Source organism: Aythya ferina, assembly GCF_964211825.1.
Source record: "Aythya ferina genome assembly, chromosome: 4".
NCBI lineage: Eukaryota > Metazoa > Chordata > Aves > Anseriformes > Anatidae > Aythya > Aythya ferina.
Window position 1 is genome coordinate 9,611,848 of NC_140300.1, and position 15,796 is coordinate 9,627,643.

At 40.8% G+C, this 15,796-nt stretch overlaps 1 protein-coding gene across 2 annotated transcripts in view; it reads left to right on the forward strand.

The window, feature by feature from the left end:
* Positions 1–346: 346 nt before the first annotated feature.
* Positions 347–15,796, forward strand: part of GRK4 (G protein-coupled receptor kinase 4) — a 32,655-nt gene continuing 17,205 nt past the window's right edge. The window contains exons 1-4 of one of the 2 annotated variants that reach the window (XM_084518837.1): positions 347–579; positions 10,686–10,772; positions 11,426–11,538; positions 15,394–15,471. In XM_084518837.1, coding sequence (XP_084374963.1) covers positions 528–579; positions 10,686–10,772; positions 11,426–11,538; positions 15,394–15,471 — 330 coding nt within the window. In that variant the 5' untranslated portion in view covers positions 347–527. The remainder of the gene's footprint in view (positions 580–10,685; positions 10,773–11,425; positions 11,539–15,393; positions 15,472–15,796) is intronic. The other variant, XR_014692944.1, reaches the window with a different exon arrangement.

Consider the following 15,796-nt stretch of genomic DNA (forward strand, 5'->3'; position numbering starts at 1 on the left):
GGCGGCCCCGCGAAGTCTCGCGAGAGCTGCCTCCAAACGTCGCGAGACTTGCCGCCCTTCTCCCCTCCCCGCTTCGGCGGTGACCCACGGGGAAGGTTGGGAAAGGGCTGTGGCGCGCACTACGAATCCCAGCATGCAAAGCGCGGCGGGGCGCAGGGAGACACCGAGCTGTGCCGCGCGGGGGATGCTGGGAGTTGTAGTTTCGGCGAGGGGGTGAAGCAGAGGCGGAGTTTCCTGAGGAGAAGGAGGAGGAAGAGGAGGAGGAGGAGGAGGGCGGCGAGCTATGGTCGGGGCGGGCGGGCGCTGCCTGCTCCTTGCCTCCGCCCTCGGGGAGGGGGAGGCCGGTGCCGGGCCGAGCAGCGGGTGATGATGGGGAAGAGGCGAGCGCAGCGCTGAGGGGCCGCGGGGCCGGATGAGCGGCGGCGAGGCGCTGGCGGGGCGGGAGGAGGAGGAAGAAGAAGGAGAAGAAGAAGAAGAAGAAGAGGGGGCGACGGAGGCTGCCCTGAGGGGAAGGAGCCCCCCCGACCATGGAGATCGAGAACATCGTGGCCAACACGGTGCTGCTGAAAGCCCGGGAGGGTGAGAGCTGAGGGGGGGAGGGAGGAAGAGGAGGGAAGGGCTGAGGGAGGAAGGGGCCGGGGTGAGGGGGGGGAGAGGGGCCGAGCCCCGCTTCGCACCAGCGAGGTTTTAGGAGCCTCCTGCTGTCGGGCTGCTGCCGAGAGACCCGTCCGCCTGTGCCTGCAAAAGGGCCCAGGGACCCCAGGCTCCTGTGGAAGACCCCGAGCCTTCGTCCGCCCGCAACGCCTGCCTCAGGGAATCGGCCGCCTGCACCCTGCAGATGGGTTTTCTGTCACGTTTTGGGGTATTTCCGTGAGGTCAAACCTGAGGGTTTATTCCCCAGAGCATCTGGACCTGAAGATTCTTCTCCCACCTAACACACGTTTTTAACAGATGCAAATTTTTGCCTACCAAATGGTACCAAACGTTTTAATAGATACAAAGCTTCACTTACCAAACGAGCATTGTTTACAAAAACCTCCTGAAATTAGATTATACTTACTCCTTTTTCGCATGTATAGCTGTCCATTAAACGGCCGCTTGAAAGCCTCTCCAGATTACCACCGCGCTCCATGTGGAGTCTGTTTTTCAGCTTCGAAATGTGCAGATTCTTCTTGGATTGGATTCTGCTTTTCTTAATTGCCTTGAGAAGTCCCATTAGTTTAGTTGAGCTGTTTAAAGTGAGTAAGAACAACAGAATCTTCTCCTGTATGTTTTGCAAGTTCCTCCAACTCTAAATGGATTTGGCACTTACGCCATATGTGTATCCAGTTAAATTTGCCTTAAGCAGCAAGAGAGGAAAATCAACTTTCTGGCTTTGAAGTGGGGTTTAAAAACCAGAGCAGCGATCACGATTTGGGCTATTTCCCAACTTTAGCTGAAAAGACCACCTCAAACCGTAGGACATGTTTTGGCTGGTTTCACTGACAGTACATGTCTGTGGCGCTGCCTGGATTTGGAGTTCGCATTGAAGTGATCTGAGAAATGAAGGGAAAGTGGAATCTGGCTCAAAACTTTACTGTGCCCAAACCCTCACCACAAAGAGTGGAGTGGTAGTCTGGAAAAGCTTTTAAGTGGCTGCTTAATGTCAGGTTGCCTCTTTAGTTAAGGTTTCACTATGTTTAAAATAAATTACAGTGGTAGAACTGACCAAACAAGATATTTTAATGAACGAAATGAAAGTCTGACAGGAGTTGATGTAAAGAAGATCAGCTCTATCTGACGTGAAGCTTTAAAAAGTAGTGGTAATAAACTGTTACTCTTTTGTACCTTCAGCTGGCCTGGGCTTTTTTAGTGTAAGCATACCCAATAATGCCATTTCTGGCTTTAAAACCCCGCTGGTAGAGGGACCTGTGCCTTTTCAGGTCTGTGCCCCTGTGCTTGGGGTAGTTTGTGCATAAATGCTCCCTAAAATGAAAGTAGTTTCTGTCTGTTGCATTGCCTTTTCTGATCTCTCTGGTTTACTCCTCTTGGGACCATCCCATAAAATCCCTGTCCTAGCTCTCTTCTTATGTGCCTGGTGTGCTTTAAAGGAACAAAATTTGTAGAGAGAGTCTGTGTAGTAGTTTAACTTAGTGTAATATATTCATCGCTGAAAGGGCCTCGCAACTGTGACAGAAAAGCAGATTTACAATTCTTTTTTCTTACTGCTTCCATTCAGTCTTACTGTATAGTGTAGGGAGAGGTGCGAGGGAGTGGAAGAGTGCAGGATTACTGTTGCGCATAGAAGGTGAAATCCTAAATTAGCATGGAGTAACAGCTTACCTGATTTTCCTGTGCAGGCTTCAGGCATATCAGTAATTCTTTTTCTAGTTTCTCAGTGTATTGCAGATGTGAAGAGTGTTTACCTCTATAAATGTATCAGTTCTATAAGCAAAAGTGGTGAGATAGAAAGCACCATGCTCTTGTTTTATAGGTACCAGGGATATGCTGAGAGAAATTAATTTAGGCTTAATTATGGTCTGCATGGTTCCCTGTCTAACTTGAGGTGCCTTCATGATGAAGGTGATGGTAGGAAAAAACTGTAGTCTTGAAAGCATTTTGCTAAGTCTTTTAGCCCTAGAGCTAAGTTAGCTTCATTTTGCAAATACAGAATGCGAATGAATGATGTGTCCTTGCCCTCATCTGGTGAGAGGGTATGGCAGAGGCTTAATCAGAATTCAGAAATGCCTGGTAAATAGTGTCATTTCTAAAGAAAATTATAACTGAGCGCTTAAACCAGACCTGACATTCAAAATTGTGATCCCAAATTTGCGCTCCTCAGTTTCCTCTAATTTTAGGCAGTGATTTTTGCATGTGAATGTTGTTTGCATGTGCATATCATTGGGGTTTTGCATTGGTAGGTGCACAGAATTAGCACACCTTGGACAGCTAGGAGCATGTCTAGTGTCTCAAGCTGATCTTACATATATAAAGCTTGCTGCATGGAACTGGAGAGCCAGGAACTAGTAAGTGTCCTTGGACAGAATGCAGTTTTTTTGCTATTTTCTCTCCTACAGAATAAAGCCCAAGTGGTATTGCTGTTTGCCTTTGAGCTAACAGTCCTGCTGATAATTTATTTCATTAGATGCACAAATCATCTAGTTCATTTTGTGTGATGATAAGGTTGGTTTATAAAAGTTTGCTAGTCCCAATTTTGAGGTCAGATCAACCCCCTGCTTCCCTCCAGCCTCCAAACTTCCAACTCTGTTTTATGTTGCTATTCTCTGAGAGGATTTTTGAAATGCTTTCATAAAATGAGTTATTTTAATAGAAGCCTGGCACTTTCCAATAATGGCTTGTAATGTCTCTGCAGCAACTATAACACTTCTTTATGCGAAGAAGGAAAGGTGTGAGAATTACTTAGCTCCTTTTAACGTGACTTTGTAAACAATCAGATCATCACACATGGGTGTTCGTGGTGGCTTGCAATGACTTTTGTATGTGCCTAGTGCCAGAAAATATTGTGATAATGTAGAGTAAGTACCCTGTGGTGCTTTGTGGCTGAAAGATTGAAGTCAGGAGCTGTAGCAGGAGTTTTCTCTTTCCTGCACTTTTCCAGTTGACCTGCTTGTGCTGAGAGACTGTGCTGCTTGTCCCCAGTGGGATTTGCCTCCAGGTGAAAATCATAGCGCAGGGTGCTCTGGCATTCCCTGCCCCAGTTCCTTGGGGTAAGTGGCCTGCGCTAATCCAGCACCCTTCCTCTTCTGCATGCTTTGCTTTTTAAGGGTAATCTCTGTGAAAGAAAACTTCCTCTGTAGGTCAGTCCTGTGGAGGAACAGCACGAGTGACTCAGTAGAAAAACAAGAGATTATAAAGCAAACCTGAAGTTGATTTTGTGAGCGCTGTAGTGCAGGAACTGAGATATAAAAACGGTTAAGTGATAGTGATGTGTGAACTGGGAGACAGACAGCGAAAAGCCTTGCAGTTTCATGATCTCCTTACTCAGACTTCTCACATACAGGGGTTTTTATGTGTAAAAGAATGTAGCAATATAAATTTTAGTTTTGTACAAGAGCAGAGGAATTAAGAAATTCGTTTTTTTCCCAGCAACATCTTTGCAATTAGTATCTCTTAAAAATATTGAAAAATTTAACCCAGAAATATGGCCAAATAATAAATATAAGCTAGGTTATTCTGAAGGAAATCTAAAAGTTCAGGAACAAAACTGCATTTTGTGTTTTATACTCGCTTTTCTCTTTATTTATATTGGTAGCTTCTGTTTTTCATAGCCGTTTCAATCACTCTCAATAAATCCTTTGAGTAGATGTAAGCTCCAAGTTCCCTTTAGCATCCCACATGTAATCGGTGAGGTTTTGAAAGAAGTTCATCGCTGGATATTTTAAACTGCGTAAGAGCCTTCCTTTTTTCATTGCCTAAAGTAATATTCTCCAGAAAGGCTTTCAAAGGGTAGACCTGCAGGTCCTTTGAAGTCAATGGCAGTTCACTCCAACTGGGGACCCATGCCAAGAGTGCATTTTGAACATACCTGGTCCATTTGCATCCACTTGCAAATTCATTCCTACTGCCCTGGCAGGAGCAAATTGCAAATGAGAACACAGTCTGCTGGTAGGCACATAATGTGCTGCGTGCCATGATTAGTTTAAGCTGAATTAAGATCTTGCCTCAGTTGGAAGCGGTGTTTCCTCCAAGCTCTTGGTTGTATTGGTTCAAGCCTGTGGTTGCCGAAGGGGTCCGATGGTTTATAGGTCCAAGTAGAAAGTAATCATGGATACGTGGGTTGTTAAGGTGTTTTTTTTCCCTGTGTTGTTGGGTGGTGGTTTTTTAATTCCAAAATTAGATTTCAGATGGATCAGCGAGCTCCTGTGCTTCTGATAATTGTTCGGTGCAACCCAAGGATGGAATTAGCAGGGACCTTTTGGTAACAAAATGCGATTGCAGTTTGGTTTCAGCTAATCTTGAAAGATACCTGCTTCAGGATCGAAACGTTGTTGGGTTAACACCTCACAAAACATAAGCAGTCCACTTAAATGGTGTGTTTGATCCGTCTAGGTTTAAAAGTTAATTACATAATTCTGCAAGCAAAATTAATCCTACTTCTGCTTGCAGTAAAAGGTAACAACTCCATATAGTGTTGGTGATGATACACAGACAAACGTTCTATAATGAGTGTGGTTGTAACTAGGAACAAAATTGTAAGGAGGTTTCTCAGTTCACTGCAGCTTGGCTGTCAAACTGAACTAAAATCGATAATTATGTAAGGAGTATGAATGAGTGGGAAACCAAGGCACACTCATAGCCAGAATTGCGCTCTTCGAAGTTCATTCACCGGCAGCAAATACAAATTTTAACGTGAGATTGCTGCGAGTTTTGGCAGTTGCTGTTATTTTTGTCTGTTCTTCCCTTATTTGCCTCCTCTGTTCTGTTGCGCTCCCTTATTGCATTGTGTTTTAAATTGCTGTAAACTCATTGTGGCAGGAAACATGTCTTCCTGTGTTTGTACAGAATTATGCACGATGTCTGCCTTTTTGTCCTTTATTTAATGAACTGTAAGAAGAATGCATGTGGGCATGTTGGAATCTAAATAATTACATTTACTAAATAAACACGGCATGAGAGGCCTAGTTATTGATATACATTGCTGCTCTGCTGCTTTCTAATGTGGCAATTAGAACTAGAGGCTTCATAATGTCCTTTAAGGAGTTACAGTTCTTCCCTGTCTTCTGCAGTCAGTGCGTGCCATCGTGATAAAGAACCCGTGTTCATCAAGGAATTATCTGTAAACTTGGAGATTTCTTGCTTTTTTCTGTTGTTTTTTTTTTGCCTAGCAAACTCTGTTTGTTAAGCCGTTGTGAAGGACGTGTTATGGATGTTGCACTGTTGGACTGCAGGGTTAGTTTAATAAAATCTAGGTCAGATCAGTTGCATTTGCTTGAGTTGATACAAGACTTTGATACCTCATTGCTGAAGAAGTGCAGAAGCTGTTCAGCATAAAATCACAGATTCAATAAGGCTGGGAAAGACCTCCGAGATCATCTCGTCCAACCACCTCCCAACCACTAACACCCACTACACCATGTCCTTACACACGTTTACTGGAATTGTGTGTAGAGCTGAGGGGAAGAACCAGTAGCTCAGATGGTTGTAGCAGTGGGAACACTACATGGTGGGGCACGTACACAACCTGCAGAAGTGCACACAGAGGCACGTGTGGTTTTTAACCGCTTCCAGTGCTACTGCTCTATCAAATGAGTGAGAAGACTCCAGGTTTACCTCACTGAAGTCCCACTAGGCATTTGAATGCAGGCATGTAAGCAATATTATCTTTAAAATACCACAAAAATCTGTTTTAATCTTCTAGGTGTTTCTGTTCTGACCTCTTGCACTTTTGTTTCCACTGGTGTTCAGAAGTGCCTTGGCCTTTTTAATGCTGAAGGGGTAGGTGCCTACTTTGTTCTGACACCTGAACTTTCAGCTCCCTCTCTCTCTATCTGTGTGGTGTGTCTGAAACTCAGAAGGAGAATGGCACTCTGTTGAACCTGCTTGTGAAGCTGTGACCAGGCTTGTGTTTCTTGACATCTCAGTTCCTAAAAAAATCTGACTGGTGCCATGGAGAAGGGTGCAGACACCCCACAAAGTACTACCAAGAGCTGTCTGGAATTGTAAGCATCATGAATAAAGTGATGTTGAGCGTGAACTCATCTCCTGGCCTCAAGTTACCATTAGTTTTTTACCACTTTGGAGTTTACTGTTCTGATCTGCAGACCTAAGAAGTTAATTCTGTAGTGCTCAGTGCCTTGAAGGTGAATTTCGCATGGTTAAGGCAAACTATGGAAGATCATTACTTAGTGGACAACATTTACAAACATCTTTGTACTGTAAGGCTGTCACCGAGCTTGAATATTTTGATTTTTTGGTGAAAGGTTTCAATCTTCTTCGTGAGTGGATTGAAGGAAAATGTGGCTGCGAGTAGGAGGAGCTCATATGAACTTAAAATCTTTCAGGAAACTTGTCTGCAACTTTTTCTACTGTAGGATAGGTTTATTCTCAGACAGTGTATGTACCTGGATTATCCTCTTGCCTCCCAGTGTAGGTGATGCAGAGCTTTTGCATTTTGAAATGAACCACTCGAACGACTCATGCAGGAAAGGGCATGTGGTAGGTCCTTGCCTTGATGCAGTTAGGCGCTCTCAGAGCTCGTTTGGGTGTGGTCTGGTATGAATTTCTCAGCCGGTATCTGATGATCTGCTTTGTGGACTCTGTTTTGCAAGAGTGATGTTGTAGCAATCGTGCACCCCTGGTGCTGCGCAGCTGTGTGCTGCTCAACCACAGGGGTGCACTGGCAAGGAAGCTGGAGCTCGGAGGCCACCGAGCAGCTCAGGACCAGAATGTCAGTGACAGTATCAGCCCCCAAATCTGTGCACTTTGATTAACCAAAGACAGGATGATACTTCTCATAAATATTTATGAAGTATCATAAATAATGATACTTCTCATAAATAATTCTCATTCTGTAGGGCAGAAACCAAGTTTTCTCTCTGTCTACCTCAAAGAAGACTGGCTAACGATGTTCCTTCAACGTTGTGCTCGATGAAATGAATGTCGTGCTCCTTGTCCGTGAGGGAGGTTGCTGTGGTACTGGGCAGTCTGTCTGCTGCTCTGATAAATATTGCAAATTGTGTAGATCTGTTTCCACACCAGATTGCTTTGTTTTACCCCAGTAGTTTCTTTTTTGCAATTATTTTTGCTTTTGCTGACGTATAAGCCAACCACTTCACGTGTTTACAAATGTTGCTTTGAAGAGTTTTTTTTTTTAAGTTGGAGAATGAAAGCATCTTAACTTCCACCTACCTGATTTTAGAACATGTTTTTTTAAGAGGCAAAAACATGTGAAGAGGCGAATGCTGAGATTCTAACTCTAAGAAGTAATTTGGGAAGGAGGAGAAGGTTCTGATGTACTTGAAGCTGTAATTGCAGTGTTTCCTCATTGTCATGGTCGATTGCTGCATCCACCCTTCTTTTTATAAAAGATGAGTCGCTTCAACTTGCACATCGTTCTTGCCAACAATTACATCTGAAAGAGGTGAGAGTGGTAATTCATCTGAAACACACAGGTCATCCATAAGGCAGACTGGTCTAATGGCTTTATTGCTGCCCTGTTGGAAAGTAAGCCATTGGTCTTTCTACAATAATTTTATCTCAAGTATTTTAGAATGAGATCCAGAACAGAAGCACTGAAATCAATATTGAGACACTCTCACAAACCACAGCTGTTAGAATTTAATTTCATACTTGCTTTGAACTGCCTCAGAAATGGAAAAATACGCTTTTCTGCTGTTAGGCAATAATATGACAAATAAATTGTTCTCCTCCATAACTTTTACCAGAAATGGCTAATTTATCTGTAAATTATGGAGCTCATAGATCCTCTTCACATTATTGGGACATAAAGACCTTCTGTGCTTTCTCTTGGAATCTAAGAACAGGCAGTTCAGACAAAAAGAAAGCTTGATGATTTAGCTGATGCTTACAAGCATTTGATTCTTGCGTATCATTAATAAATTATGTAGCCTTTATTGAATTCTCTGAGATGGGAAATTCAACTGTATTAGAGCATGTGGTCTCTTGTAGAATGAAGTTCACAAAGGTCGCACAGGAACCAACTTGCCAAATATGTGCAGCAAAATACAGCAGGCTGCCCTGAGCTGGACTTGAAGTATGATGTACAGATCCCCATTTTTAGTGCTATTTTTTTTTCTTTTGCTGTGCTTCAGAAGATATATGTCACAGCTTGGTTTTACTCTTTCCATACAGCACTGTGGTGTAAATTTGGGTCAGTTTCTCATTCGTGGTCTATGCTCTTTGTGCTGGGTTGTGCACAAGAGTCCTTCTTTCAGAAACTGCTCAGAACAAATTTAACTTCAGTGGACCTTGCCACTTAGTGTAAGTTTCAGTGACAGGGTTAAAAATAAGGTTGATGCTTCCATCGAATGTTTTTCTTGATGTAACAATCTAGACTCAGTCCTTTTCTACTCAATGCACGTGTACAGGCTACAGTTCAGTATTCCCTGATTTTGGTGGTGTTCAGTTCTATAAGAAATACATCTCTTGGCTGTGTGTGTGTGTGTTTTTTTCAAGTATGTATTCAACTCTTTTTCTTAAACATCAAAAGTATTTTATTAATCTGTTGGAAGTTTGCTTTAATGATGCAGGTAATGTTAAAGCTTCATGTATAGTTCTGCTACTGCGTAAAGTAGGTGTATTTGTGCTGAAGTATTTTGGAAGGTGAACGACCTACAAAGCAACGTGAGGAAATCTTGCTGTAGAAGGTTTTTAGGGAGTATGCATCAGTTCAAAGAGCCTCTGCAAGACAGATCTCTATGGTTTTGTATTTCGTATTTGTTTACTTTTCTACTGATACTGGAGTTGAGAGTTTTGTTGCAGCGGCACAGTGAGACATCAATGTTCCCATTAGCAAAGATCACTTAAATTTGATTAGAGCTAAGGTACACTGAGCTGGAGCTGCTCTGGCAGCAGCGGTGGAACCCTTCAAGAAGATACAAGTTTGAGTGAAGTGTTCGTTTAGATCTGTTTTATTATTATGAAGGTGTTAGTTCCTTTCTCCCTAACAATTTTGTTCTGAAAGACCTAAGAGCACTGTTTGCTGCTTGGTTTCTATTCGGGTTACATAGGGTAACTCCCTTCCTCCCTCTCCCATTGTGGTTAACAGTATGCAGTGCTTTGATACAGTTAGAAACTCTCCGTGCACTTTTGCTGCTGTTCTGTCATGTGGAAATGCATCTGGCCGTATCACTTAGTAAAATCTTCTTCTAAAATATTCTGTAGCACAGAAATTTCTCTTCCGTTGAAATGTTTTGCAATGAAAAAGAAACGTGTTCCTGTGTGTTCATCCGTCTCTGCTTTTTTTGATAAGTGTGCAGGTCTTCTGCAAATGCAGTTGGCTTCGTCAGGTCAAAGTGATGTGCTAAAATTCCATTTTTAACATAGAAAATGGAGCACTAGTGTATTTTTGCAATCCAATCTAAAAAATATTGTAGCATCTTTTAATCACTTTTATTAAAGTACTAAAATCTGAAGCATTGAAAAGATCTGGACTCTGCAACAGTTAAGTTCTGTCTGCTGTTATGTATCTTAACATAGCCTTCAATAAATAGCGTGTATTTGGTTAGTGCCCACTCATTTATCCCTAGGGGTCGACTGCTGTTATCTTTACACCCTTTGAAAACAAATAAACAACTTGATTATTCAAAAATGCATTTAAAAACTTGATGTGTTTTATTACTTGACTTTAATGCCTTCCATTCTTCACTGGTTGAGATGTAACACCCAATTTTTTTTGGTTTCTGACTTTGCTGATGTTTCGGTTTTGTTTGCAATTTTCAGAATTCCTAGATATTTGCCTTTTCTTTGCAGAGAGATTCTGTATGCGCATCCGGAGCCAATGTTTGTGTTGCAAAAACCTTTCTGCATTTTTAGTGTTTTGTATAAAAGTTTCTCTACATAAAGTTTGTTACTGATTTGGATATCCTTGTTGATGGATTTCTTTTTAGATGTGAAAAGCAGCCTGACAGATCTGTGCAGAAGTGACTTAATTTTATGCTGCTTAGAATCAGAGTTTAGTTTGATGTGGTGTTGTGTTTTACATTGCTTTTTTGTTTTTCTTCTAGGCAAACGAAGTGGGCGTAGCAAAAAATGGAGAGAAATGCTGAAGTTGCCGCCTGTTAGTCAATGTGAAAGCATTAGATGCTCAATCGGTAGGTATCCTCCAGAGCAGTCTGTCTTATCCTTGAGAAGGAAGAGAGTAAGTTTGGTGCTGTTAAATGAAAGACTTCTGTCTTGCTCTGAATGCAGAACATTCAGACCTTTAATGTGATGGAGAATTTATGGGGAAGTAAATTTACAATAAGATAGAAGCTGCATCATAGCTCCTTATTTATTAAAGGAAACTGCTTCTGAAAGATGAATTTGCAAAGCTATGAACTAGAAAAGGAAATCATATTGTAATTTGAATGGTATGGAAGTAAATTTCCTAATCTTTTTCTTAGTCTTGTAATAATTTTTCAGTCTTTTCTGTTGTTAGTCTATATTCCTTCTTTGCAAACAGTCATGTTTGCATTGGTATTGCTGTTTCACAGTATTGTTGATTTCCAACCTCATCCTAAATGAATCTTAACTAAGTCATTCAATATGTTTTTAGTTTTTATAAATATGATAGTCTGTCAGAGACAAATGTGGCAGGAAGAGTGTTTCACTATTTTTCAGGTTGATTTTGATGATGTCTTTGTTAAACATGTTAACGTAAAATCTTGATGCTTTAGTGTTTTTTTGTCCCATTCTCAAATGGGAATAAGGTTCTTGCTGTGGCAAAGATTAAAATAGAGATGTTTACTTCTCGTCTGTTTCTCAGAAAGAGATTATAACCAGCTTTGCGACAAACAGCCAATAGGAAGACTTCTCTTCAGGCAGTTTTGTGACTCCAGACCAGACTTGAAAAGATGCATTGAATTTCTGGATGCAGTGGTAAGCAGTGAGAAATTGGACATTGGTATCCATAGTCGATAGCTCATACTCTTTTTTTTTTTTTTTTGTATTAGTTTTGGCTGAGATAGAGTTGATGTATTTTCAGAGTAGCTTGTATGGTGCTGTGTTTTGGATTTGTGACCAAAGCAGTGTTGATAACACCACTGTGTTAGCTATAGCTGAATAGTGCGTACACAGCAGCAAGGCCTTCTTGTTTCTCACTCTGCACCACCAGTGAGCAGGTGGGGGGCACAAGAAGCTGGGAGGGGACACAGCTCAGGTGGCTGATGCCAGCTGACAAAAGCTGTATTCCATACAACATCTGAATCTGACTTTCTTGGTTTCCTTTTTAGCTAAACCACTCTTTTCTTTTTCGTGTATTAGCAAGTTTATACTTGCCAGCTATAAAACTGTAACTTTTGATGGATGTCAATAAATTCTGGCACTGCTTCTTAAACGAAGATGTTTACTCTAAAATCTCTGCCATCTTGGCATGCTCAGAAGTATAAAGATGGCATGATGGGAATAAGAGAATTCTAGAGAGACTGTGCTATTTGTCTTCTTGAGCCTAAAAGGATGTGTTTACAAGGAGTATTACGTTACTCAGACTTGAAAATGTTATAAACAGATTTCAAAATGCTGCAACTGGCATGCAGGCTAGTCTAGCCCTAGGCTAACTGGCCCTGGGCTAGTCACAGCATGCTATTTAAAAACTACAATGGAGATGGAAATTTAGGGAACTATGGAAGGAGGGAAAACAGATTCTAGAGAGCAAGGGAAAAGGAAGTGTTTTGATACGTTTGCATTTTGGTATCTAACTCTAAAGAATGAGGGGAAGGAGGAAGTGCCCCTACAGCCATGTTTGGTAAAAATCCTTAAACTAAGCCCACAAGGGGAGGAGAAAAGCGACGGGAAGAGCAGGCAGGCACACAACAGGCCTTAGGAGAAGAGAATAATAGCTCTTATCCCACCTGTTTTTTGTTCTAATTTATGTTCAAATGACCAAAGAAGAGAGAAGCAGGGTAGTAGTGCTGCTTACATGCATGCTAAACTGCAGTCTTAGAAGGTGGGATGCTTCTGAAAGGTGCAGGGTGTAAGCAAGTACATGGGTTTATTGCTGTTTCTCCACCATTTCTCCATTCTCCGCATCGGCGTATAAACTGAGACACTCCATCAGCTAAAAGGAACTTTTGGTGTGAAACAGAAAGTAGCGTTGCCTTCTGTTTGTGGTCATGTGGTACCTGTTTTAATTTTTGGAGTCCGTAACAATATTTTTACTTTATTGGAATAAATATATCTCATCTTCATTCTTCGTGGTGATGTAGCTCAGAAGACTCAATGGTAGTGACCATTTTTCTGTGGTCAATGAATCTTTGTGTAATTAGGCTGACTCTCTGGGTGCACTTCATTATACTCTTCAGAAGTGCAGGAGCTATTTCTAGCACAGGATTTCAGAGACCAGTTTGACAATGGTATATGTAGAACGAATTGAATGGAAATCTATTTGGAGTTAAAGATCCTGAGGGAATGCAAACAAGCTGTTGAGCCAGACACAGCAGGGAGACCACTGACAATAGCAGATGTAACATCATTGGTTACAATTTCTGTATGTTTTTATTCCCTAAGAGCTTACATAAAGAGTAGTAAAATCTTAAACAGCACAAAAAAAGAAAAAAATTATGCATGTAACTTTAAGACATGGGTGTCTTTGCACGTGTTATTTTTCAGGTAAAATTGTCTCTAAGAAGTCACCGAATATATTGAATTGTTTTCAGATATGCAACCTATAATGTTTCGTGGGTTGCAACACCTGGATAAGTTTTAAAAAGTCTGTCATAGTTGAGATAATTCATGAAATCATCCCTTTTAGTAGATTACTTTTTTAAACTTCCATTTGAAAAAATCTTGGTGAAGAAGTGCACTTGGGAATCATTGAAACAAGAAGACTCTGAAAAGCTAAGATAACTCTAATCAGAGTCTCATGATCCAAAAGCTAGTATGCTCCCTTGATCAAGAAAGTGAGATAAAATATCTGCTATCTCTTCCAAAAGGTTTGTGAGCTAGCCTGATTCTCCTTTCTGGACTGAAGGTCAGCAAGCTTGTTCAAGTGCTGCTTTCCCACTTATTCTTTTTTACTCTTTCTATAAGGTGGTAATTTGCAGAGGAAGGCTATGGCTGTGGAGTCTTTATATCAGGTTGTGCCAGATCATGTTGGCTTTTTTGTTTGTTTATTTTTAATTAGTTTTTATTTTAAATTGTAGACTTAATCCTTCTGAGAATAAACTTTCTGGCATAGAATGACCATAGAGTGTCTTAAGAGCCTGGCATATTAACTTTAAGAGTTTTCTGATCCTCTTATATGAAGCAACGTGGTTTCAGCGTCATGATTATGTTAGGAGGCCAAAATCAAGGTGTTACTGTGCTACTTCTGCCTACATGTTTTGAGCAGTAAGACTGGTAAGTTCTAACTCCTGTGAAGGTGTGACCTTAAAGTCTGGAGTCAGCTTGTGGCTTTACAGAAAAGAAAAGTTGTGAAATCGTTGAATAAAACTAACAGAAATTAAAGCGAAGAATTGAAGTTATCCAATCATCCAGTGACTCATTGCACTAGCTGGGGACAAGGTTACTCAAGTATGAAAAAGAATGGGTGGCAACTCAAACTTCCCTCTTAAGCTCAATGAGTAACAGAGCTTAGCTGACAAGACGGTCTCTTAAACTTCCTTTTAAATACAGTATCTGTTTAAAACGGTATGCCAACGGCATTGACAGAGTTTAAAATGTTAAAAAGCATTAAGTGCACTGCTGTGGTTGATTAAGTTTTCCGACTTGGTATGGTTGTTTGTTAGATGAAGAAGAGTTGTGTGCCATTAGACTGATCGTTGTGGAATTAAAGTAGCAAAACCAATGGCTTGGAATTGTTTATGGATGTGAGCACTGTGTTGAAGTGGTTGATACCATAATGTTTCAGCAGAAGATGTTGATGACGTTGCAGTGAGTCACTGTGGCTTAGCTGATTGATTGCAGGACTCGAGATGAAGGTTTCTGTAATTTCCAGTATTGTATGTTTGTTTGGCTCTTGAGCTGTCATTTTTATTTAATGACTTGCTTTATAAAGGTATACAACTTCTTCTCTACTGATTAGATCGATTACTTGGAACTTCCTCTGAGGTTTTTAATGATTGTTGTCCTAATGTGCCAGTGTTATTATGGGTGATGCAGTCCTCTGTTCTGGAGGTCTGCCCTATATTCTTTGTTCCTGGGTGCTTGCATTTACGTTTTGATATATGAAATAAACTTTGGTTGAGTTGGCCCAGCTTACCAAGCTAACACAGGTTGCTGTTGGAGATTGTTCTTTTCCAATTAATCTTTCCTTAGCTCCTGTGTTATCTTTAAATGTCATAACTTCTGATGTCTGCTTCTAGATTATTCCTTAAAATTATTAATAGTAACCAGTCCTTGGAGCTTTTCAGTACCAGTGTGTTTGATGTTTTCTTTCCAAACATAGTTACCTCTGGAGCTCTATCAAACTGCCAGTTTTGTATCTGAAAAATATACCAAATGTCACAGCGTTCTTTTTCTACATCTCAGTCCATATTTTACCAAGTCAAAAATGTCACAAGATGTTCTATCTACTCAGTTTTATTACCTCAAGGAATGAAGAAGGGTCAGTTTTAGATCTCATTTCTTCCAGTTAACATGCCTTCTAGAAAGTAGTAATTTTATTCTTCCAATCTTACCTAAAACTGTAATAAAAAAGAGGGGGGGGCGCGGGGGAATGATTTACTTAGTATCATGTAAAAGACTGGAGTGTTAAATATCTCTAACATAAATTAATTTTCAAATCTATTCCCTTAGGCAGAATATGAGGTATCTTCAGATGAAAAGCGTATAGACTGTGGCCTGAAAGTCTTAGAGACCTACTTCACTAATGGGGTAAATACATTGTACTGCAAGATACTGTCAAATGTGTTGTAAATTTGAGATACACTAGACACTTAAGTTGTCACAATGTTTTTAGTAAACTGACCTTCAAACTTTGTTAGTCCAGTTTTTGGCTTTCTGAAATGTATACTGCCTTCTAAAATTGTGATGTTTACCTGCTTAAGCAGATATTTTGCTGTTAACACTATTGTCATTGTGACTTACTCTCTTATGTTTTCAAATTAAAATACTGGTTTTAGGTAAAGATATATTTGTTTAGCCTCCAAGGAAGACTTATTAACAAAGAAACTCAGTCTGTTCTTTGATGTCTGAGAGA